The sequence below is a fragment of the Zea mays genome, chromosome 3 (genome assembly GCF_902167145.1).
Source record: "Zea mays cultivar B73 chromosome 3, Zm-B73-REFERENCE-NAM-5.0, whole genome shotgun sequence".
Taxonomy (NCBI): Eukaryota; Viridiplantae; Streptophyta; class Magnoliopsida; order Poales; family Poaceae; genus Zea; species Zea mays.
Genome location: NC_050098.1, coordinates 57,744,931 through 57,771,134, shown reverse-complemented (window position 1 = coordinate 57,771,134; position 26,204 = coordinate 57,744,931). Strand labels below are relative to the sequence as shown.

The window sequence follows — 26,204 nt, the reverse complement described above, 5'->3', positions numbered from 1 at the left end:
ACTTATGTACAAATGAGTTATAATGTTATAAGTTATCGTGATATATGTTTCCGTTGCAACGTACGGACACTCACCTAGTAGAGATATAAGTGCAAAAGATTGTAATATAGTAAGGAATCTATATGCCTAGACTATAAATAGTGATATAGGGTAACCTCCACTGCGGATAGCCTTAGGGTGTGTTTGGTTTGGCTTTTGGCTTTGGCTTTTGCCCCCTAAAAGCCAAAAGCCAACCAAAGGGCTGGATCTAGGAAGCAGCTTTTTCTAAAAGCCGACTTTCTCGTAGTGCAAAACTGAAAGCACCCCTGGACCTGCTTTTAGTGGCTTTTGGATGGAACTGTGAAAACATATATCGAAGAACTTTTAACGACTTTTAGTGGTTTCCACCAAACGATTTTTAGCTTTTTAACAGCACACAGCCTACAGCAGCTTTTTCCACAGCTCACAGCCCACAGCAACTTTTTCCACAGCCACAGCCCAACCAAACAGACCCTTAGTATAGGTCAAGTAGATGTTATTTGTTGCAAAGGGTGAACAAAAACGGCCCATCAGACCACCGCCGCTGAAACCCATGGCGGCCCACGAGGCCACAGCACGCCTGCAGCCTGCAGGCTGCAACGTCGCGGTCTACCGCACGAATCTCGAAGCGTCCCGCACCCACATTTGCCCATCGCCAGCTATATCACCACGACCACGGGACTCCTGTCGCAGGTTCCAGTATTCCACCACGCGGCGTCGCCTGCCGAACCCCGAACCTTCTCGAGGTCGAGGCCCCTCCCCTTTCGCCAGGAGGTGCGCACGGCACGACTAATCTCCACACTCCCCACTAGCTTTTCTTCCCAGTTTGCTCCGATTTTGATTCCATGGTAATCGCCGCCTGTTCCTCTCGTCGTCTCGTCCCTACCTTTCCTCTGATTGCGTGGGATCTCAACTCAATCTCTCCTTATATAGTTATATGTAGCTGTTGAGTTCGTTCCGGTTTTGTTTGACGATAGTTGAGTAGACCCCTGGCAATCCACCCTTGCACGGTTCTTTTAGGTTTTTTGTTCGTCATTTGCAGCTGCCATTCTGCCTAAATTGTTTAAGCGAACCTCCTCCGGGGCTCTCTTTGTTGAAGTTCGCCACGGTGGCCCATGTCAGTGTGATGTAAGGTTGGAGTTGGAGCTGCAATGACATAAAACATAGAAGCCTTGATGCATGATTGAATACGGTACATGTTATTATGTTTGAAATACCCGTGTAGTTTGATTAAGCGCGTATCAGTAGGTGACATACAGTGCAGATTTGTACATTTTTTTTAACACATAAAAGGCAACTAGAGAATATGTTATAGACTCATAGTGCTCTTTGTTACAATTTCTGTTGAAGCATCATTCTTTCTTGGTCAAGGTCTCATGGATGCTGCTACTTCATTTTTTTTAATAATGCTCGGCATATAGTCATAGGCCACCATGTTCTTCCTGTTGTTTCGATTTTCGACTAGGATATTTTAAATGAAATTCCGTGTCTTGGTATTACCATGCTGTTGTTTTGACTTTCGACTGGGATATTTCAAACAAAATTCTGTCTCTTGCTATTACCATTGTATGACTGCCTCCTTAGAAAATTGGTGTAGGGTTTTAGGTAAATGACACATTCTTGGAGAACCATATTCTGGTGACCGTACTATCTTTGGCATGCTAAAATTTCGTTGTGTTTGCCCCAGCATTTTCCCATTTTTGAGACAATGATGTACTTACCCGTGTTTAACTGCAGAAAACAATGAGCAGGCGCAACAGCCGTACCATCTATGTAGGCAATCTCCCTGGGGACATCCGTGAGAGGGAGGTTGAGGATCTCTTCTACAAGGTGGATTGCAATTGTTTAACGTGTACCTTTCTTCGATTTTTCATTTTGCAAACAAGTGTTGGTTGGTCAGGGCATATGCTAATTCCTAACAAGTCAGTAACATTTTCTGTCTCAGCAAGACAGCAATTTCAGTATCCTATTAATGTGAGAATGTAGTATGGAGCTGAATGTTCACATTTTTTATTTATGATATTAACTAGCATAAGTCTATCTAGCATTCCCTTAGAGCATCTCCAAAATCTTATTTAAAGTCTTCCCTAGCTTAAAATTCTTGGGAAAAACAAAAAAACTAGCCTTCAACAGCTTCCCTAAATCCTGCCCAACTTATTGATAGCCCCAAAACTCCCCTCATTTGTAGTTACTAATAGGGAGACTTTTGGTTCCTCCAATACTATTTCCTACTGCCACATCACCAGTACTCCCGCCACTACATTGCCATTTTTGTTTCCGGCACCCCATCACCACTACCTACGTCGTCCCATCGCCGACCCATACGTTGCCGGCCATCCAACGCCAGCTATTCACCGTCAACTGGCTCATTGTCTACGATGCCCCTTTGCCACCCTGTCCCCCAGTTATGCTCCACTACCTACCAGCTACAACACAGTGGGAAAAAATAACGTGAGAAAGATTACCTAGGTCAAAGATGACATAATGCTCGAATGGATGCGGGCATTAAAGATGATCTGACCTAGTTTAAATTATTTTTGGTATATATTTAGGGGAACTGTTGGAGATTAAAAGAAAATCCACTCCCAATAATTTTTAGGCTGCTCCCAAAAACCATGTTGGTGCAGCATTGCCTGGTCCCAAGTCCATGTACAAGTAGGAGGGTTGCGTGAGGCGTGGCAAGCAAGCTATAAAAACTTAGCCACTCATAGAAAACTGTTGGGGCATAACCCTCTTAGCGACGTGCCATATCGGAACCCGGGTATGGTGTTAAATGGGAAAGGGCCGGGCAGCCAGCCCCTTGGTGGCGCGTCGTGTCGTGATCTGGATGCGGTGTCAAGTGAGCAAGGATCGGGTCGTCGCTTCCTTAGTGGCGCGCTACATCGGCGCCCGGGTGTAGTGACAAATGGGCAAGGGTCTTCGCATCTGTCTCAACGGGTGCAAGGGGTAAGGAAGCTAGTTGAGCCGGCTAGGATCCGTGTAGGTAGTTGGAACGTAGGGTCCCTTACAGGTAAGCTAAGAGAGTTAGTCGATGTAGCGAGCAGGAGGCACATTAGTATCCTATGTGTGCATGAGACAAGATGGAAGGGGCAAAAAGCGAAGGAGGTGGAGAACACTGGTTTCAAATTTTAGTACTCAGGAACAGTGGCAAACAAAAATGGAGTATCCTGATTGATAAGACCCTTAAGGATGGAGTGGTGGACGTCAAAAGGCAGGGAGATAGGATTATCCTAATCAAAATAGTTTTGGGGGATGTAGTCTTGAACATTATAAGTGCATATGCCCCTCAGATTGGTCTCAGTGCGAGCGAGAAGAGGAAGTTCTGGGAAGACTTAGATGGCATGGTCAGAGCAATACCCACCAATGAGAAGCTTTTCATAGGAGATCTCAATGGTCATGTAGGTTCAACAAATGCATGTTATGAGCTGGCTCATGGAGGTTTCGGGTATGTTAGTAGGAATCAAGGAGAGGATATTTTGGACTTTTCTGTAGCCTACAACCTAGTGATAGCCAACACTTTCTTCAGAAAGAGAGATTCTCATTTGGTGACTTAGCAGTGGCCATCGTTCGAGCCAGATCGACTTCGTTCTCACAAGGAGAGAAGATAAACAAGCATGTTTGGATTGTAACGTGATACCCGGAGAGTGTTGTGCCCCAACATAATCTTGTGGTGGCTGACTTCCGTTTTTGGATCCGTACCCATATGGATAAACAAGCCAAAATTGCGAGGATGAAGTGGGGAAACTCAAAGGGGAGACATCCGAAATTTTTAGAGAAAGAGTTTTTGTGGAGGGCGCTTGGTTCGAAGAAGAAAATGCATACAACATGCGGATGAAGATGGCAACTTGTATTAGGAAGGTGGCGTCATAGGTGTTTTGGGTGACCAAAGGGAGCAGAGGTGAACCTAAGGATACTTGGTGGTGGACCGAGGACGTTCAAAAGGCAATAAAGGAGAAGAAAGAATGTTACAGGAGCTTGTTCCATGATAGGAGCGCGATCAACATAGTGATGTATAAGGTGGCAAAGAAGACTGCAAGGCAAGCTGTGAGTGAGGCAAAGGGTCGAGCCTATGATGATCTTTATTGAAGACTAAGTACAAAGGAAGGGGAGAAGGATGTCTTTAAGATGACTAGGATTCGGGAAACGAAGACGAGGGACCTCAACCAAATTAAATGCATCAAGGATGGAGATGGATCAACTCTTGGTGAAAGGACAAGACATCAAACAACGGTGGCAGAGTTATTTTGACAATCTTTTCAATGGTGAGAATAAGACTATGGACACCCAATTGGATGACTCCTTTGATGATTTTTTTCTAGAACGCGTAGGAGAACTGCGCATCTTATATATTAGAGAGGAAAAAACATATTACAACAGAGGAGATGTTGCTGAGCAACTCTCCCCTTATAAACCCGAAAGTGATTACAGATTGTTGCTGAAACTTGACCCGATCACGCCCAGGGCAGCAACTGAGCCCAAGCTCCCAAACTCCTTAGCTCCTGCTATTACCCAGCAAACGTATTCATCCGAGAAACACCGGAAAATCGTGGGTAATGAGGGAGCCTCCCCATGGAACACTGCTCTGTTTCTCTGAAGCCATAGACCCCAAGCCCCCAGGATGATTAGAGAGTTAAGCCCCTTTTGTCACGTCTTGACAACCCTAAGGCTTGCCTTTCCCCACCAGTCTGCAAAATTCTCCTCATCAGCTGTTGGAGTGAGGTGCCCCAAACCAATAGCAGCAAGACTAGTGTGCCAAAATTGCCGGGCAAAAATGCACGCAGTAAGTAGGTGCTGAATTGTTTCTTGGGCTTGATCACACATGGGGCAAACATCTGGGTGTGGCATTCCCCTCAACTGTAATCTGTCGGCTATCCAACATTTGTTCCTTATAGCCAACCAAAGGAAGAACTTGCATTTAGGAGGAGCCCAGGTCTTCCATAATCTCTTCCAAGGCTCAAAAACAGTACACAGGACCCAAGAATCAGAGGTCAAAGAAGCTTTAAAGAGGATGAAAGGGGGCAAGGCAATGGGCCCAGATGGTATTCCAATAGAGGTGTGGAAATGCCTTGGGGATATTGCTATCGTTCGACTAACCAAGTTGTTCAACCATATTTTTCGATCAAACAAGATGCCCGATGAGTGGAGCAGGAGTACATTAGTAACAATCTTCAAGAACAAGGGAGATATTCAAAGTTGTACCAAATATCGAGGGATTAAGCTCATGAGCCACACTATGAAGCTATGAGAGAGTTATTAAGCATCGCCTGAGAGGAATGACACATATCACCATGAACCAATTTGGATTCATGCCTGGAAGGTCAACCATGGAAGCAATTTTCTTAATAAGACAAGTCATGGAGCGGTATAAGGAGTAGAAGGAGGACTTGCACATGGTTTTTATCGACTTGGAAAAGGCTTATGATAAAATAACTAGGAATCTCATGTTGTGGGCATTGGATAATCATAAAGTCCCAACAAAGTATGTTACGCTCATCAAGGACATGTATGACAAGGTTGTGACCGTAAGCAGCGAGACTCTAACTCTCATCGAGAGGATGACACTACGAGTTGGGGCAATTTTCTGTTTATTTCTCACACACTACTCAAATGCCATACTCACCTAAGGGTTGGAGACACATATTTATAGCCCTAGAGGCTGCACTACCACACAACACAACACACTACACAACAAGATTGTCCTCTAGATGCTAAAAGCTAAAAGAGACTAAAGAGGACAGTCAAAAAGCTCCTGCTGTCCTCTAGATGCTAAAGAGACTAAAGAGGACAGTCAAGATGCTAAGATGCTAAAAGAGGACAGTCAAAAAGCTCATGCTATCCTCTAGATGGTCAAGACTTATTCCATCATTCTCCCCCTAAGTCTTGGGCGTCGTCTTGTGGGAAAGTTTGGCCATCCCGGACCTGAAGCAAAGCTCAAGAAACTTGATCCTCCCAAGGGGCTTGGTGAGCAGGTATGCAAGCTGATCCTTGGTGCTGATGTAGTGCGCCTTGATGCTCCCTTCTGCCAAGCAGTCTCAGATGAAGTTGTATCTCACCCGGATGTGCTTGCTCCGTTCATGGAACACGGGGTTCTTGGCCAATACTTGAGCGGACTGGCTGTCCACCCTGAGTTCCACCGCTCCAGTGTCTCTCCCGAGGAGATCACCGAGCAGTCGAGCCACCCAGAGCGCCTGAGTCGAAGCAGTGGAGGCCGCTATGTACTCAGCCTCGCAGCTGGACATGACCACCACCTGCTGCTTGATCGACTGCCAGCTAATGAGGCACTTGCTGAGGAAGAAGAGGATCCCGCTTGTGCTCTTGCTAGTGTCGATGTCACCAGCGTGGTCGCTGTCGCTGTACCCGACAAGGTGTGCCTCCCAAGGGCACCTCGGGTAGTAGAGACCGTGGTCGAGAGTTCCCGCAACATAGCGGATGATCCTCTTCACAGCCTGCTCATGCTCCGTCTTCGGTCGCTGCAGAAACCGACTAACGTAGCCGACGGAGTATGCCAAGTCAGGCCGTGTGTGGACGAGGTAGCGAAGGCTCCCCACAAGACGCCGGTACTGTGTAGCGTCCACCTCCGTCGTGCTGTCGCAACTCAGCTTCAGCCTCTCCATCGGAGTGAGAGCTGGGTTGCAGTCGGTGAGCCCAGCCAGCTCAACAATGCGCTTGGCTTAGGCGGTCTGGCGAAGTGTGATCCCGGAGTCTCCCTGGTGCACCTCAATCCCTAGGTAGGAGAGATGCCCCAGGTCACTCATTTGGAAGGTGGCCTTCATCTCTTCCTTGAACGCTGCCACCTCTGCATCCTTGGCGCCGGTGATCACCAAGTCGTCGACGTAGACACCCACCAGCAGGGCACTTCCTCCATTGCCCCGCCGATAGATGGCCGCCTCGTGCGGGCTTGGCGTGAAGCCCATTCCTTTGAGCGTGGAATCCAGCTTGGCTTTCCACGCCCTCGGTGCCTGTCACAGGCCATAGAGAGCCTTGCGCAGGCGCAACACCTTGCCCTCCTTGCCAGGGATCGCAAAACCTAGCGGCTGTTGTACGTAGACCTCCTCCTTTAAGCCGCCGTTAAGAAACGCCGACTTGACGTCCATGTGATGAACGTGCCAACCCTCCTTGGCTGACAACGCAAGGAGGAGTTGCATGGATTCCATCCGTGCCACATGGGCGAAAGCATCGTCGAAGTCGATCCCCTCCTGCTGTAAGAAACCGTGTGCCACCAAGCGAGCCTTGTGCTTAACGATGGCACCGACTTCATCCCTCTTCAGTTTGAACACCCATTTAAGGGTGATCGCGCGATGACCATGAGGGAGCTCAGCGAGCTCCCAAGTGCAGTTCGTCTCAACCGCGTCCATCTCCGACTGCATCGCGGCACACCAAGCCGCGTGTTTCTCGGCCTCCGCGAAAGACCGAGGCTCGCCATTGTCGCATGCAAGATGCAACTTTCCTGCCAAAATGCGAGACGCCGGGCCCGGCACCGACGGGTCGATGAGAAGGCCCTCCACCTTTCGATACCGCAACGACTCGCCGTCGTAGCACGCGTCGACGTGCTCTTCGTCGTGGGAAAGCGGGGTCACGAGCTCCACTGGGTCATGTTCGACACGACCTGGCGTCGGAGAGGATGTTCCCGGGGAGGGTACCGTCGGTGCTGGAGTACGTGGCGACGGAGAGCTCGCTGGAGCCGGAGTCGTGGGTGGATTGCGTGGTGGCGAAGAGCTTGTTGTAGCTAGAACTGGAGAGTGTGGTGTTGGAGTCAGTGGAGACTTGGGGGCTAGGGTAGGCCTACTCGAAGAAGGGTCGCCTACTCCCCCGGCTCCCTCAAAGTAGACGTACTCGATGGTGAAGTCGTCATACGTCAGAGTCGTGCCGTCGTCCACCGCCTTGTCCCAGGCCCATCCTCGCCCTTCATCGAACACTACGTCGCGCGTCGTGCGCACACGCAGTGTTCCTGGGTCAAGGATGCGGTAGGCCTTCGAGCCCTCCGCGTAGCCAATGAACACCCCTGGGGTGCTCCTGTTGTCGAGCTTGCCGATGTGGCCAAGCTCCTTGGTGAACGCGAGGCAGCCGAAGACCCGTAGGTGAGAGACCGCTGGCTTGCGCCCATGCCAAGCCTCGTACGGTGTCATCCCGTTGAGTGCCTTGGTGGGCGAGCGGTTGAGGATGTAGACCGCTGTCACCACCGCCTCTCCCCAGAAGACAGCCGACATTCCCCTCTGTTTAAGGAGAGCGCGAGCCATCCCCACAACCGTCTGGTTGCGCCGCTCGATGACACTGTTCTGCTGCGGGCTGTACGACGCGGAGTAGTGGCGCTGAACGCCCTCATCCGCGCAGTACGACGCGAACTCAACCGCCGTTGTCGGTGCGCAGTACGCGCAGCTTGCAGCCGCACTCCGCCTCCACAGCGACCTGCACACGCCTGATGGCATTCGTAGCCTCTCCCTTGCTACCAAGGATCATCACCCACATGTAGCGGGGGAGATCGTCGACGAGCAACAAGAAATAGCGTCGTCCTCCTGGTGTGGCTGGTGTCACCGGACCACACAAGTCCCCATGCACGAGCTCGAGCGTCTCCTTAGCTCGGAAGCTCGACTGCTGGGGAAAGGGGAGCCGTCTCTGCTTTGTCAACACACAGACATCGCAGAATCGCTCCACATGGTCAAGGCACGGCAAACCTCGTACCATCTCCTTGGCACTGAGCCGCTTCAGGGCCTCGAAGTTAAGAATGTTCGAAGCGCTCGTGCCACTGCCATGCCCTGTCGTCCCGACGAGCAGCAAGACAACAAGGTTGTGCCACCTTCACGTTGAGGATGTAAAGCCGATTTGGACTCCTGCGTACCTTGGCAAGAAGGTGACGAGAGGGGTCCCAGATCCTCATGACTCCGTGCTTGACCTCCACGTGCGAACCGTTCTCATCCAGCTGTCCCAAGTTGATGATAGAGTTCCTCAACGCGGGGATGTAGTAGACTCCGGTGAGCAGCCTGTGCTCACCTGACGTGGCGGTGAAGACGACTGAGCCGGCGCCCTTGATCTCTACGCCGGAGGCATCCCCAAACTTGACGGAGCCTCGGACGCTAGAGTCAAGCTCGGTGAAGAACTCCCGTCGACCGGTCATGTGATGAGTGGCGCCGGTGTCGAGGCAACATCCTTCGATCATATCTTTGCTGGAGCCGTCGCCGAGGAAAGCGCGTGCTTTCGACTCATCAAGGTGGAGGAGTGCCGCTGCGGCCGGTGCCGCTGGAGATAGCTCTATGCTTACATGTGCTAGGAGCAGAGCCTCCCGCTCCGCCTCCGCCTGTGCGACGTTGGTGTGGCCACGTCGTGGCTGTCGACAGTCCCTGGCCCAGTGGCCAAGCTTGCCACAGTTGTGACAGCCGTTGTCTCGTGCCGGCTTCTTGTTGCCGACGGCCCCGCCTTGGGCACCTCCACGGGCACCACCCTCAGCATGTCCTCGCGCCCCGGCCTGGGCGCCTCCACGCGCCTTGCGCGGCTTGCCGCGTTTGCGGCCTCGTGTCGAGGAGGACTCCCCCTTCTTCTTGTCACCCTGGCAGGCCTCCCACTGCTCCCGAGTGAGATGTAGCTTCCCGTCGATAATGATAGGCCCAGAGGGAGTCTGTGGTTCGTCGCCATCGACCACCTTGAGACGACCTATCGCCTCTTCGATCGTCATCGTGGAGAGGTCTAGCAGAGACTCGATCGAGCGAGCAATCTGCTTGTACTTCTCGGGGATGCAACGGAAGAGCTTCTCAACAGCTCTCTTCTCATCATAGGCGTCGTCGCCGAACTGCACCATCTTCTGCAACAGTGTTGAGGCGGAAAGCAAAGTAATCAACATCCTCACCTGGCTTGAAGGCTAGGTTTTCCCACTCCTTGCGAAGTGCCTGTAGTGTGGTCTTGCGGGCACGATCGCTGCCGATGCGGGTCGCAGCGATGGCGTCCCAGGCCTCCTTGGCAGTCCGCTTCTGGGAAAGCGAAAACTGCATCTCGAGCGGGACTGCAGCAATGAGGGCATCCAGCGCCCGTCGATCCTCGTGGTAGTCGACGTCGCCATACCGAACTGCTTCCCACATGTGGCGAACCTAGAGCCATACCCTCATCACCGCGGCCCACTCGACGTAGTTGGTCTTGGTGAGGGTAGGCCACCCACCGCCGGGACCGATGTCCCTGACAATGGCCTAGGCCATGCGACGACCATGGTACCGATCCGGGGAGGGAGAGCCGCGTCGCCTAGAGGCCGCGATCTCCGTCCACTCGGTCGCCGTCGCCAGGAGCACCGCCGGCGTGTCTATGCCCGTTTGGGCTGCCGCCGCATGCGCCCTCGCCCGGAGCGCCATCGGCGCGTCGGCGCCTATCTGGGCTGCCGCCACGTGCGCCCCCATGGGGATGCGCGGCTGCCCACTGTGTCGGCTGCTCTCGCGCTGCTTCCCTCGCCAGCCTAAGCTCTTCGTCGGTGTTGTCGTCGATAGAAGCAGAGCTGCCGGCTCTACTGCCGCGCAGAGCCTCGAGCTCTGTTGCCGCCGCACGTGCAGCATCCGTCGCCTCCGCTGCTTCTACTTCCGCTCTCGCTGCTGCCAGTTCCGCCGCCGCCAGCCGTGCTGCCCTCGCCGCTGTCGCTGCTTCCGCTGCTGCTGCTCGCTCGCGTTCTTGTGCCGCGGCGACCTCGGCCTCCTGCTGGCGCCGCGCACTTGAAGTGACCGAGCGTAGGGACATGGTGGGCTAGTGAGGGATCGCTGCGTGTGGAAGAGGCTGTCTCAGACGAAAGGCTGCTCGTCCGAGCAGGAGAGGAAGGAACAGTTGGAGCTCTTGTTGTCGACTGAGTGTGGGGAGAGGCGTGAGAAGGAGATGAGCAAAAGATGTTTAGGCTGTAGGATAGTTTGGTTCTGATACCAATTGTAAGCAGCGGGACTCTAACTCTCATCGAGAGGATGACACTACGAGTTGGGGCAAATTTTTGTTTATTTCTCACACATTACTCAAATGCCATACTCATCTAAGGGTTGGGAGACACATATTTATAGCCCTAGAGGCTGCACTACCACACTACACAACACACTACACAACAGGATTGTCCTCTAGATGCTAAAAGCTAAAAGAAACTAAAGAGGACAGTCAAAAAGCTCCTGCTGTCCTCTAGATGCTAAAGAGACTAAAGAGGACAGTTAAGATGATAAGATACTACAAGAGGACAGTCAAAAAGCCCCTGCTGTCCTCTAGATGCTCAAGACTTATTCCATCAGTGACTAGCGTCCGAACAACTGTGGTGATACAAATGTTTTTCAGATTAACATAGCACTACATCAAGGTTCAGCTTTGAGCCCTTATCTATTTGCCCTAGTGATAGATGAGGTCACAAGGAATATACAATGAGATATCCCTTGGTGTATGCTTTTCGCTGACAATGTAGTTCTAGTAGATGAAAGCCGAGAAGGAGTAAATAGAAAGCTAGAGTTATCACGTCAGACCCTAGAGTCAAAAGGATTTAGAATTAGCAGGACCAAAACCGAGTATATGAGATGTGACTTTGGTACTACAATTAGTGAGGATGGAGATGGGACTGGTACCAAAGAAGGACACCTTTCATTATTTGGGATCGATGCTACAGAGAGATGGTGATATTGATGAAGATGTTAGCTGTAAGATCAAAGCGGGGTGGATGAAATGGTGTCAAGTATCGGGTGTCCTATGCGACAAGAGAGTGCCACAGAAGTTGAAAGGCAAGTTCTACAGGACGGCGATTAAGCCTGCTATGTTATATGGGGTTGAGTGTTGGCCTACTAAGAGACGACATATCCAAAAACTAAGTGTCGCGGAGATGCGTATGTTGCGTTGGATATGTGGGCACACAAGATTGGACCGAGTGAGAAACAATGACTTACGCGATCGGCTAGGAGTGGCGCCAATTGAAGAAAAGCTTATTCAACACCGGTTGAGATGGTTTGGGCATGTCCACCGGAGACCCCCAGAGACACCAGTGCACAGAGCCATTATAAAACAGGACAATAATGTGAAGAGAGGTAGAGGGCGGTCAAACTTGACATGGGAGGAGGCAATCAAAAGGAACTTGAAGGAATGGTATATCCTAATGGAGTTGTGTTTGGATAGAAGTGCTTGAAAAAAAGCTATCCATGTGCCCGAACCGTGACTAGGCCTTTTCTCTTTTAGTGCTCTCAAAAGCTTTTTTCTCTCCCCTTTCTCTCTCTTTCTCTTTTTGGTGACTTCTTGTTGGGTTTCAACTTTAGCCTACCCCAACTTGCTTGGGACTAAAAGGCTATGTTGATGTTGATGATGTTCCCAAAAACCATGTTTTGTGTAAGAGACTGTAGTCCTTGGTGTATTATAGGAGATGGGGTCCAATATATAGACTCACATGACCCTAACCCTAATGGGCCGGCAGCCCAACAGTGGTGCCGACCCACACACACAGTCTAACATCCCCCGCAGTTGCAACGGGGGCACCACACACGATGAGACTGGAGTAGAAGCCGAAGGGTTGAAATTCCCCCGCAGTCGCAGCGTCGTGAGGGTACGAATGTTGCGGCTGGAGTAGAGACCGATGTGTACTCCAAGAAGACGATAGCCCCAAGATGTCGAGGTAGCCGAAGTCGAAGTGGCTGTGGTCGGGAGAAACGCAGCAGTAGCCTGTTCTTTGGGAGGGGTCGACGTTCGAGCGTCAACGATCGACAGGACGACACAAAAGGACAGCAACAACCTCAGGGCCTTCTTGCTTCGATCCGCGACCGGTCGTCGAGGAGCCTCGCCAGGGAGGCCGGCAATAGTGCACGCTTCTGCGCCAGTCAGGGTGGCCGTGCCCATGGCAGAAAAGAAGGGGTATCGGCGGATCCGGTCGGGAAAGCCACGACAACGACGGATCCAACCATGAAGACAACGATCTGACTAAAGGGTTTAGGGAAGGAGGACGCCCGTCGGCCATGCCAGAGGGCCGGCAGCGGCTGGGGTGGGGCTGGACCTAGGGGCAGAGGCTGGCCGGCGGTTGGGGAGGGAAACCTAACCCTGATGCCATGTAAGAGACTGTAGTGCTTGGTGTATTGCATAGGAGATGGGGTACAATATATAGACTCACATGACCCAAACCCTAATGGGTCGGCATCCCAACAGTGGTGCTGGCCCACACACACAGTCTAACATTTTGGGGTGATTTTTTGGAAGTCTTTTGGAGATGGTCTTAGATCCACCAAATATAAGTCCATCACAACTTTGTGACATCTTTTATCTTCATTCTTCCATTCCATGTCTATACTTGCTTAAAGGCGCTCTAATCAATTCAGTGAACTTGTTATCTACCATTCTACCTTAACTTAGCAACAATTGGTGGCAGTAGGGTCATTGTATTCCTTACCTTAATCTTGTGCCAGTGTCCAAATGGACTATCAGAGGGAGTAGTATATTATCAGCATTTTGGTTGAGGGGGATCCCAAGATTTACTGTTTGAGTTTAATACATGTTTTTTATTGAGTTATGTCAACTAAAGAAACTCTATACTTCTCTCTGCCTGAAGTAAATAATATTATCTGTTTTGCAATGATGCTCGATACCTTTTATTTTGTCTCTGCTTCACCTATACTTTCATTGAACCGTATGACAATGCCTTAATTTTTTTTCCTTCGATGTATGATTGTGCAGTATGGCCGTATTTTGGATATTGACTTGAAAATACCTCCGAGACCTCCTGGATACGCATTCGTTGAGGTGAGGCTATTTTGCTATTGTCTGAATCTGTAAGAACGATACATTCTTTTATGGGGCCTGCTTTTAAATACATGCAACTGCTCCATTACTGTGTTCAGTTTTAAAATATATTTTTCAGCATGCTTTAACCTTTCAAATCAAACTGACTGATATAATTAATTTCTTTTGATGTCACCAAACATTTGGTGCTAACAAAAAAATGATGCTTTTATAGTTTGAGGATCCACGTGATGCTGATGATGCAATTTATGGCCGTGATGGGTATAACTTTGATGGCTACAGGTTGAGGGTATGTATATCAAGCTTTCATTTAATGGTTCTCCTAGAAGAGAGGATTGATTTGTGTTTTCTTGCATTTGCTGAAAATGCATTCTACTCAGGTTGAATTAGCTCATGGTGGCAGAGGCCAGTCTTATTCTTATGATCGTTCAAGCAGCTATAGCAGTGCATGCCGTGGAGGTGTTTCTAGGCGCTCTGATTTCCGTGGTTGGTACTTCTGTCATATGAGAAAGTTTACTTTTAGCTCCTTACACAGACTCTCAAGTTTCATTTATTGAATCATGCAGTTATGGTCACTGGTTTACCCTCATCGGCATCGTGGCAAGATCTGAAGGTAATTTCTTTATAATTCACTTATTCCAGGACCTGCTGGAAAGAACTCATTACTACATTTCAGGACCACATGCGGCGCGCTGGTGATGTCTGTTTCTCTGATGTATACCGTGAGGCTGGAGGTTAGTTGTTAAGAACCCCTGGACACGTTTATTGCTATTTCATTACAGCATATGGTGTTAAACATAATCCCCAATTTTGTAATCATTGTTTCCTAACTTATTGCTTCACTGCCCCTTTGAAGTATGATGAAATATTCGGGCTTTATTATGAATTTCTACATATTAATGATATTTGCTCCTTTTTTCTTGTGCTGCAGAAACTATTGGAATTGTGGATTATACAAATTATGACGATATGAAATACGCGGTGGGTTTAGAATGCCGTTTATTCATTGCTTCTAATGTGCACTTAAAACCATTTTTTCTCATCTGTTCAGACGATCTGTTTTATTGTTGAAGAGAGTTCTCTAATTTTTATATGTTCTTTCCTGTTTCATTTTTTAGATAATGGAAAAATCATCCGACCTTGGCCTCAAATGAGGTTACGGCCATTTATTACAAGGGACGGAGGCATATTGCCAAAACTCCTCCTATGACCACATCAGAGAACCCCAACTAGCCAAATTGAAGAACTTCAGCTACCGAACCACAGCTACTACATAGTTAAACGCAACGCATACCCCCATCCAAAATTGCTAAAGAACTGTAGTAGCACCCTCTCCACATTACGACATGAAGACTTTATTAACTCTTGGTCCTCCCTTCTAGGCTGAACCTGAGACCAGAAGCGGCACCAATATGTTGCTCTGAAGGCTACCTGCACACATGATTTAGGAGATGAATTATTGAACACCACATCATTTCTACTTAACCAAATAGCCCAACAAATTGCCGATGCAACGGTTAATAGTAAGTTTCGCACTCTGGGAAGCCTCCCGCTCGCCCAAACCCCAAACAAATCATTAACATCCCGAGGAGGTCTCAACCCCGTGCTTATCTGAATCAACCGCCAAATGAATGACGCATACAAACAACTGAAAAACAGGTGCTTTATTGTCTCCGGTCTACTACAAAAGCAACATATCTTATTACCATTCCAATGCCTCCTAGCCAAGTTATCCTTTGTTAATGTTACCCCTCTTTTGAGGTACCACATAAAAATCTTAATTTTCAGAGGAAGCCTAAGTTTCCAAAGGTCCTTATTATCCACCCCCATCCCATTGTTAAGAGATGCCAGATACAGAGACTTAACCGTAAACATCCCGTTGGCGGTCAAGTTCCATCTGAACAAGTCCCTGTTTGAATTCAATTCGGTATGCGCAACAAGTGAGACCAATTGAAACCATTGGACCCTCAACTGTTGAGCCAAACCCCTCCGAAAGGAAATATTTAAGGGCACCGTGGAGAACACACAGGCAACTGTTGAGTTCTTCCTCGCTAGGTTATAAAGAGACGGAAAACAGAGTTTTAACGTTCCCGACCCGAGCCAATCATCCTCCCAGAAACGCACCTGGGACCCATCATGAATCACAAAGGTTCCTTTACTAATGAATGTGTCCTTAACTTTCATAAGACCACTCCAGAAGTGTGAATCAGTGGCCCTGCGCTGCGCCTGGGATAAGGTTCGATTGGCCAGATATTTACGTCTCAATAATGATTGCCACATTCCTTCTTCATTGAGAAGTTTATACAACCATTTGTTTAAGAGGCATTTATTATGAACCTCTAAATTCAAAATGCCTAGCCCGCCAACCTCCTTAGGTTGACAAATTACATCCCATTTGGCCAGCCTATATTTTTTCTTATGGCCCTCCCCTTGCCAGAAAAAACGCGATCTGAAATAATCTATCTTCTCCAGCACACCTTTTGGTACCTCAAAGAAAGACATCATAAACATCGCTAGACTGGTCAACACAGAATTAATTAATACGAGCCGCCCTCCTACTGACATAAGTTTTCCTTTCCAACTACTGAGCTTTTTCTCGAATTCGGCCTCCACTGTTTTCCACTCACCAATTGTCAACCTACGGTGGTGCATAGGAATCCCAAGATATCTGAAGGGCAGCCCACCAGAACTGCAACCAAACAGCCGTGTGTACCTCCCTTCATCCTCTTTTGCCTTCCCATAACAGAATACCTCACTCTTGTGAAAGTTTATTTTAAGACCAGATAACTGCTCAAAGGCACATAATATGAGCTTCATATTCGTTGCCTTTTCCAGATCGTGATCCATAAACAAAATTGTATCATCGGCGTATTGCAGAATGGATAACCCCCCATCTACCAAATGCGGCACCAAGCCCTTGATCTGGCCATTTTCCTTTGCTCTATTAATCAGGGTAGCAAGCATGTCCACTACCAAGTTAAAGAGGATAGGAGACAGCGGATCGCCCTGCCTCACCCCTCTTTGGGTCTGGAAAAAAGGACCCATGCGATCATTAACTCTAACCGCAACATGGCCCCCCTTCATGAAAGACTCGATCCAACTACACCAGGTACTTGAAAAACCTTTCATACGAAGGGATTGTTGAACAAAGCTCCACTTCACCTTATCATAAGCTTTCTCGAAGTCGATTTTGAAAATGACCCCATCCCTTTTCTTCGTATGTAGCTCATGAATAGTCTCATGTAAGACCACCACCCCCTCCATGATATTTCTTCCTGGCAGGAACGCAGTCTGCAGGGGACTGATTACATTCTGCGCAACCTCCGTGATCCTCTTAGTCGCAACCTTTGTGAAGATTTTGAAACTGACATTTAGGAGACAAATTGGTCGGTATTGTTGAACCGAGATTGCCTCCCGAGTCTTAGGAAGCAAAATAATAGTCCCAAAGTTAAGACTATACAAAGGGAGATTCCCTGTGTGTAACTCACGAAACAAAGCCATAAGATCATCTTTAATAACATCCCAACAGATTTGATAAAATTCCGCCGGGAATCCATCAGGACCTGGAGCCTTGTTATGTTCCATACTAAAAACCACCGCTTTTACTTCATCTTCAGAAAATGGCTGGGTGAGCTTCTCGTTCTCAACTTGAGTAACTTGTATTATATCATCTCTAAGATCCTCATCCAGAGTAAAAGACGTGCTTTCTGGGGGGCCAAAGAGATTTTTATAATAACCAGTTATATGACTTTTTAATTCTCCCTCGTCGTATAACATACGAGCTCCATCCGTCATCTGGAAGATTCGATTCTTCCTGAATTTTCCATTGGCTATCATCTGAAAATATTTAGTATTACTATCCCCCTCCAGGAGCTCCTTGACCTTCGCTCTTTGATACCACTTTATTTCCTCCTCCCGGAGTAGCTGAGCAAGCCTGTTCTGTAAGTAGTTGCGCAGATCCAACTCCGCAGTACTCAACAGAACTATTTCAGCTCTCTTATCTAAATCATCAAGCTTAGCGATGATCTCCTTTTTTCCTTTTTCAACAACCCCGAAGTGTGCATTGCCCAACCCCTTAAGTGTTGGCGTACCTTCTTTATCCTGGCTTGCCATTTCTCCAAAGGAGTAGAACCTCTTGTCTCATTTACCCAAATATCTTTTACCATATCCACAAAACCATCCCTCAGAAACCAGCCTAGTTCTAACTTGAACGGAGGAATTGTTTGGGCGGTTACAACACCTGTACTAAGAAACAGAGGAGTATGATCGGATATATTTCTCGACAAGGCATGTACCGAAGCTCTAGGGTATTTTCCCTCCCATTCTGTAGCTAGCAAAATCCGATCCAACTTCTCATAAGTCGGAATATCCCTAGTATTAGCCCAGGTGTACCTTCGCCCCGACATCTGCAATTCTCTTAGATCAAGACCATCAATTACCGCATTGAATAGGAACGGCCAACGATGATCAAATCTATCATTATTTTTCTCAGATGGAGATCATAAAATATTAAAGTCTCCCCCAATGAGAATAGGTAACGTTTCTGTATTGCTCAAACGGACTAGCTCAGAAAGGAATTCTTGTTTGAAGCAGTCCTGGGCAGGGCCATACACCGAGACAAGAGCCCATTTAAAACCATCTGCCTTATCATGCAAATTAAACTTAATAAAGAAATCCCCTTCCGTGATGGCACCAACATCAAAGACATCAGCGTCAATTCCCAACAACATCCCCCCAGATCTACCATGAGGTTCTTTGCAATGCCAGATAAATTTTTTCCCAGCACACAAATTCCTTAGTAGATGATCTGGGAAGGATTTGCGGCCTGTTTCAGAGAGGGCAATAAAATTGAGACCGTGTTCTTTGGTCAGATCCGAAACGTATCTAAGCTTTTTCAAATCCTTGAACCCATTGCTGTTCCAAAAGATTCCTTTCATTGGTAAACAATTAATTAATAATCAAGCTCGACCTTTTTTGTTAGAACACAACGAACCCTGACTAGATGGTTTTGTACAGACTGACTTAATCAGCCCATCAGTGCCATCCGTCTCTTCATTCATAATATCCCCACACAAATGATTTAAAATGAAATGATCAAACTCTTCGTCCTCTACTACTCCCTTCCCCATAAAATCAGATAATTCAGCCTTGTTCTTACCCACTAGCTGATCCTGAACTCTATTAATCTCTAATTTTTTCAACTGACCAATAGAGGAAGCAACTAAACTAGGATTAGAATCCGCTAAAATGCCAATATTTTTAAAAGAATCAAGAATATAATTATCGGGTAAACTAATAAAGGAAACATTGTTACCTTTAGTCGGCTGGTCGTCCAGGTTGTATCCCGCTTTCAGCCGTACTGCTCGAACAAGCGAGTCTTCACTCACCGAATCTGAGCGGCGCGAGCTACGACGCAGTGCTTGCACTGTTCCTCATGTGTCATGATTTTAATCATGCATTTTCCTCTTGTCATCCTGTAGATTAGGAAGCTTGATGACTCACAGTTCAGGAATGCATTTTCAAGAGCATATATCAGGGTATGTATTCTCATGTTTGCCCCAGTTTAGTTTTGGAAATTGTTACAATGCTTTGCATCATGTCTATTTGATTATGAATTATTTTGATTCTTATTCTATTATAGGTGAGGGAGTATGATGCTAGATCACGAAGCAGAAGCCGTAGCCACTCGTACTCTAGAAGCCCCAGCTACAGCAGGAGCAGGAGTCCAAAGTATGTATACATGCTGACAAATTTGATATCCAAGTCAGATGGCAGCACTAATTCTTTTTTGTTGTTATTTAGATCTGTTTCTCAGTCACCCTCATCTGTGGATGAAAGGTATGTGAATCTATGTCATTTAGAAATGTACATTTGTGAAACTGAGAGTGCTAATATTGTTCGAAGGAACCCGATTGTCAAATAAATGGTGAAAGCAATCAGATCTTGTTGTGAATCATCATTGATGTATTCTGCACTACACCTATGGCGCTAAAAATATTTGAATATGACATGTCATCATTTTGTATACAAGCTTAAAGCAGGGCCATGGTGGATGTAACAACTGATAGGAGATTGCACATTAACTTAATTATTTCCTACTATCTGATACACTTTCGTCAAACAACGAAATGCCTTTCCAGAGCTGAGACTGCCTTATACAAACTTCTACAAATACAGCTTAAGTTTTTAAGTGTGTGCTCTACCCTAACCTTATAGAACATGCTGAAGGTTTGGCTCACAAACTTCTAGATAAATCTTTCAATGTCGTAGCAGGGAGTATTAGATCCATCAGAAGCTTGCCAAATTGAGAGGGTATATAAAGAGGTGTTACCAGAACTTTCCTTCTTTCAAAACAATAGTTTTGTCGCCTTTTCCTGTCGTATCAGTCGTCTACATAGCATGCCAAAACCCCTCTGTTTCTTTTTCCTCATGGAAAAGCTTCAGTCCCCTTCTTATTTATCAACTTCATACAACATTAACCCATAGTTATCATGGCAGCGCGTAGGCGCTGACTAGGCATCCAAGCGGTCGGCAGTGGATGCCATGCCTCGTCGCCTCGCCTGAACCCAGTTAGGCGATGGTAAGACATCTCCTAGAAGCCCACCTAGCTGTTGAACTAGGCTTTAATGGGTCTGCCTTGTGCACTATACGCCCAGTTTCCTCTTCTTTCCTCTGCTGCCACCACCGTTAGAGCCGCTAGATCGCTCACGCCGGCTGCCTGCCGCGTGCCTGTGCCGCGCGCCCGCGTGGCCTACACAGTGCACCGCCCACAAGTCGCCTACACCAGCGTTGCTCGTGCGTCGTGCCGCCTGAGCTCGACCATGGATGCTTGCTACTTGCTGGATTTATATTTATTTGCTAGTTTTTCATATATCATGTGATATATGACTATATGTTGCATTTTTGCTGCTGGAGAAAAGGGCGTCTTGGCAGCACCTAGGCGGTTGTCTAGAACCTAGGCGTCTAGGTGACCGGCTGGCGAGACCGTGGCGCCATGATAACCATGCATTAGCCTAGAGCTCTTTTTTCTGAGTTGTAACAACATATTTTCGTGTTTTATATTTTAAACGTAGAAAAAGACTACAGATAAAATTCACCCCAGATTTTAATGATAATAACAATATATTTCAAAAGATTTTTTTCTGTTTTTTGTTAAAGCAAGAGGAAAAACAAAGTAAGGTGCCAGAATTTTAACTTGATATACTTTGGAACACCTACTAAAATCATCTGTGTTATGTTATTTTTTTGATGTATTGATATCTCTTTAAATTAGTATAACTTTTTGTGTTGTACTGATTTCTCTTTAAAATAGTATGACATAAATTTGCTCTGTGGTTCAATGATTAAACATACCGAGCTTGTTGGCTAACCTCCATTGTTCAAGGTTTGCTTTTGTTTTTCCTAGATTTGGCCATGCGGCGATCTGGGGGCTGCATTGATATAATACTGGATGTTTTGAGAATCGGAGTGGATGGTTTGGGACTTCGGATAGTAGAGATGGATTGTGATGCATGTATGACAAGTGGGCTACAATCAGTCCTAGGAGCAAGATAGGCTGACAGTAAGAAAATGTGAAGTAAAGCTTGTGGTGTTATTAAAACAAATGTCTACTATTAAGTTCAATGACCCCATATAGATGGACAGTAATTTATAGGTTTGTGTTTTTGTTTAACTAATGCTGCCACCTTAGTAAAAATTTCTATGGCGCCTTTTGCATTTTGGCTCTCTTTAGCCATTTCCTTGTCAAGGTTCACACTAGCCGAAGTTGACATTACAACAAAATTCAGTATACACATTGCTTTGTTTGCTTATTTGTATTCCAGTTATGAGCTAATTACCTGATAGGCTGAAAATCTATATTATTTTTCTGAGAGTATTACCATAAACACCAAAATGTGTCCTTACATTGCAGCTTCGCTCCTGTTTCAGTTCATTCATATGCCGTGGAATGTTGCCTCTTTATTCACATCTCGAGTTGCCAGTTTAATTTTTATCACAATTTTATATCAGATATTAGAGTGCTACTAACACATCATTAAGTAATGGAATTTGTTTCTTGTACCTTCTGCAGATCGCTATCAAGATCTCGATCCCCAATTTCTTCTGTAAGTATCCCACGCTCATTTCAACCGAGCTTGTCATAATCGTCTTGTTCTATGCAATTGATTTAACTCATTTGCAGCCTTCTCATGCAAGATATGCGACAAGCCCTAGGAGCAGAAGCGCATCCCGTTCTCGGTCTCCTGTAATTGCAAGCTTCCAAAACAACCATTTATTATGTTGCTAGGAACTTTCATTCTTATTTAGTATTTTCTTGCTGTCAGGTGAGATCCGATTGAACTTTGAGAGCCCTTGAAGCAGTGAGCAGCCCCAGGGAGAAGAAAGGAACTTGAGAGTATGCCGTGCCATCACAATGGTCCGAGTGATTATGCTGTTGCCACTGCTCCCTCACATTTAAGAGGTTTCCTCTTATTTAGACGGAGCATTTAATTAACATTATCTTGCTAAAGAGAGACTTATGCGTAGTCTACTTGTGTACTCGTTCGTTTGTCCTCATGTTCTTGGCTTCAGGAACTCTGGTTTTTTATCATTGTACCCATAGTAAAACCTAGATGTAGTTGGGGTATGCCGTATGCGTCTATATTCGGTTGGTCGAATGTAAATCTGGATGCATATATGCATCTGTTTGGTTTCATTTAGGCCTTTCCTTGGTTTCGTGATTAATGACAACATAAGCTTATTGCTGTGATCAAAGTATATTTTGTAGAGGTAATTAAAGCTAGTCACACAATAATGGAGATTGCTTAGACAACGTATGGTTTTTATGCCTCTAATTATGGATTTTTTTTGTTTATTATAGACCACGTTTTGATTTTGAGAGGATTTTAAAGGACGGAAGACGGATTGTCGTTTGGAGTTGGGAAACATTTCTCTTTTAACCATAACATAAAGAGGGATACTACAAAGCGTTTGTTTGGGTACCTTAGTATTTACCTCAATACACATGGATGGCTCAATCTCCTTCAATACATACTAGAATATCTAAATATAACCAAAGACTAGAATATCCAAACGTAGCTAAAGAGAGAATAGACCCAATACACATGAATTGTGGGATCAATCTCCTCCAATATATGCGTATTGGGGTGAATAGTAGAATATCTAAACATAACTAAAGACTAAATATCCAATTTCATGTGGGATCAATCTCCTCTAATATATGCGTATTGAGGTGAATATTAGATATGTATTGAGATGAATAATAGAATATCTAAACATAACTGAAGACTAAATATCCAAACGTAGCCAAAGAGGGAATAGAGAGGGCATGCACTAGTGACCTAGTTAAGTCTAATGTTTTCTATATCGTACTATAAATCGTATTATAAAGATCTTTCTAATAAAGAAGGTACGAACCGGTAAATTTGATCTAGTTAACTCTGATAATAATGATTTTAGTGTGGTGTGTACTTGTCTTCATCTCTAATAGGTAGGTGCCCGTGCGATGCCACGGAACATAAATTGCGAACCTCCAATGGACTTCATTTGAGACAAGTGATGCCCAAGAAAATGGGGGTAAACTGACACAGCTATCACTTGCATTACTTGCCCTATGCGCGGAAGAATCTGACACAGCTATCACCCATGAAGATTTCTGATTAACTTGTGGAAGCGGACTTCATTTGAGACAAGACAACAATACCAGTGTTGAGCTTGCCACTCGGCCATGGCACACACGAGAACACGGGATGATCAAGTAAGAACTGAACATAATGCACTAATACAAAAGGCTAGATGGCGTTCGCTTCCTTGCTTCACAGGAAGCATAGCTGATATACAAATCAAGATTTATGTTCCTTGGCATCGCACGGGCACCTACCTAGTATAACTGAAGGACATTAGCAGATCATAAGCTCATGACTTGATTGTTCAACACAGAGAACAAAATATTTTTCCGATTTTCATACATCCCACTGCATGTATCACCTGTCACTAACGCTCCCTACAATCATGAAACTAAGACTTATTGACATGAGCAGCTTACTTTATTCTAAATGAAGGATCGTTGCGTCGTGATAGTTTAGCTTGGCTAAAAAAACATATATCATGACATACAGATAGTGTTCAGCTCAGCGCTCAACATGACGCTAGGGCAAAAGTCGAAAGAAACTGCATCTACTTCTTAACGAGCAGGGGGCCCACATTATCACCGGTTGCTTTGTTGTGCTTCACATGGGATCCATCGCACAGTGGGAATGTTCCTGATCTCCAACACCTTATCATAAAGCAAAGCAATCAAAGGTCAGAACCGTTTGGAACTATGAGTAAATGCGACGCTCAAAATTAATTATGAAATTTGTACCCTAATTGGCTAAAACCATTCAGAACTCTGCACATGCATACATCTGCACTCTGCAGTATAAAAACTAACCTGTGTAAAAGTATCTGTGATGAACTGGGTTCTTCTAATTACGCAGATTTGTACCAGATGCATGCTCATGTACAAATAGATAGGTCACATAGATGGAATCAAAATAAGCTCATGATTGATATCGAAAATGGTAATGTCATGAACATTCTTAGTTCACTAAGACAAATAAAGTGTCTGGGTTGTGTAACTTGCTTTCGTCCAACCCCTACTGCTAACACAGGAATTTTGTTTGGATGTTTTCCACTGGGAAATATTCAACTTGGCTGACATTTAGAATTGCATACCATGTCACTGCAAGTTCCTCTGGTGTTAGGTCATAATCCAGTATATAGTATATAACTCAATAGATCATTCATATGGCTACAATTGAGATCGTTTGCGGAGATGTCCATGATGATAAAATTTTCTGTGCTCTGTGGCACAACATCTGTGATATTCGCACAAAAAATTCCAGAGAGTTCGGAGGACCACGAATCAGAGCATAAAAAGAGACTACTCCATCACAGGGAAACACTAACTTTAGGCTACTCCATCAGAAGGTAAAAACTGATGCCAGCGTACAGTCCCCAACTAAAACTGCAAAATTGACTACCTGGCGCTTAGACACCAGAGCAACATTCAACTAAAACGGTGCCCTCGTACTCCGAGTACGAGGAAACCCCTAAAAGATGAATCAATCCAGTGGTTCTGCAATTGGCGCCCCAAAATCTTAGCATCACCTGAACCCTAATCCTAGCTATTACTGACGCTAAACCTGCCATCCAAACCACAATACACAGTCAGCTGTCAGCCAGTCCCCCCACCCACCCAACGAATCATCGATCACCATTCCCGCCTCCACCAAGCAGGCGTGCATCAATCATCAGGAAACCAAACTGGCTATTAACTGCGTTTAATAGCCAGTTTCATTGTCAACTAAATTTAGTTTTCGTATAGACTTATAAAATAAGGATAAGTTCCCATAAATTCACACAGATTGTAAGGTACTGTTACTTTGCAGCGGGAGTGACCCCCCTCAAAAAAACACCCACTACAACCACCCAAAAGAGAAAAATAAAGAACTTGAGGCATGCCAATCTGTACAGTACCTTTCTAGGAGTCATGGCACTCTCAACCTCAGAATTTTGTGCGTCGCAAAGACATTCTTCCAGCGCTGCCTCCTTAGCTGCTGCAGCTTCTTCAGCCCTTTTAGCAGCTTCAAGTCTTTTCTTTTCAGCTCGTTGGAATGCTGGAGGGTCAGAACCACCTTCTAGTCCACCCGACAGTTTAGTGAACTGGGCAATCAGACGAATTGTCAAAAGCAAATGTAGTCTAGTCTGCAAGTCAATGTGTTGTGTGCATTGTAGATGAGAACTACCTTATTGTAGCATTTTTCACAAAGTCCATGAGCAAAATGCTCAAAACCTTTACCCTTGTGTTTGCAGAGAATTTCTCCAGACTTGGGCGAATGTTTTGAAACAGGCTCTTCATTAGATTCATCAGCTGTTGCCAGAAATTCTTCAGTCTAACAAAGGGGCATGAAGATATAGGCATGTTCACATCTTAAGAGAACTGTTTAAAAATGCACTGATGATAACATACATTAAGAATGACAATAGAAGCAAGATATTTAGTAGAGTTGGTGTAGTAGGTATTAGGTGCTTCAGAAAATCGTGAAGCTAGAGTTATAAGTCTTTAGAGCATTTCTAATAACGGGACCTATAAAAATATCCTATAATTTAAAAATAAGTATATTTTATAAAATTTAGGGTACCAACAAAACATCTCGCTCCTATAGTAAAGCTTCAAATCTAGATTATAGGGTAGCATACTACGATGTAGTACATTTGAGGCACTTAGAGTGTGTTCTATAATTGTTTAGCCAAATTTTATGAAATGAGGCACTATTGGAGTAGTTTTTCGTACGTAGACCATCATTTTCAATTTAAGACACCAGTTTAAGATATTGTTGGAGATGCTCTTAGAAGACATTTAGATAAGTCATTTTGTTTATGATTCAGAATAAAAATATTTTTAAAATTATTTAAATTAATATTATAATCTACAGCTC

At 45.8% G+C, this 26,204-nt stretch overlaps 1 protein-coding gene and 1 long non-coding RNA gene across 20 annotated transcripts; one reads left to right on the top strand and one right to left on the bottom strand.

Moving 5' to 3' along the window:
* Window positions 1-672: 672 nt before the first annotated feature.
* LOC100284054 (pre-mRNA-splicing factor SF2) lies at window positions 673-22,551 on the top strand. Of its 19 annotated transcripts, none has more exons than XR_004856943.1 (15): window positions 673-866; window positions 1,756-1,848; window positions 13,657-13,722; window positions 13,937-14,011; window positions 14,103-14,208; window positions 14,289-14,335; window positions 14,399-14,456; window positions 14,654-14,703; window positions 19,203-19,259; window positions 19,364-19,452; window positions 19,525-19,560; window positions 21,128-21,283; window positions 21,794-21,827; window positions 21,919-21,967; window positions 22,047-22,516. XR_004856943.1 is itself a non-coding variant. In XM_023301897.2 (14 exons), exons 1-13 carry the CDS (start codon window positions 864-866, stop codon window positions 21,934-21,936), a joined length of 732 nt encoding a protein of 243 aa, XP_023157665.1. In that variant the 5' UTR covers window positions 673-863; the 3' UTR covers window positions 21,937-21,967; window positions 22,047-22,516. The 19 variants fall into 19 exon arrangements, 5 of the variants coding, with proteins under 5 accessions (XP_023157665.1, XP_023157662.1, XP_035821796.1 ...); XR_004856941.1 differs by having other exon boundaries at window positions 21,905-21,967; XR_004856942.1 differs by having other exon boundaries at window positions 21,128-21,376; window positions 21,905-21,967.
* Window positions 22,552-25,369: 2,818 nt separating this feature from the next.
* LOC103650119 (uncharacterized) lies at window positions 25,370-25,650 on the bottom strand. The gene is made up of 2 exons (XR_563922.2): window positions 25,512-25,650; window positions 25,370-25,428 (listed from the first exon to the last, which is right to left on the bottom strand). It is a non-coding gene; the product is annotated as an uncharacterized lncRNA (long non-coding RNA).
* Window positions 25,651-26,204: the final 554 nt, after the last annotated feature.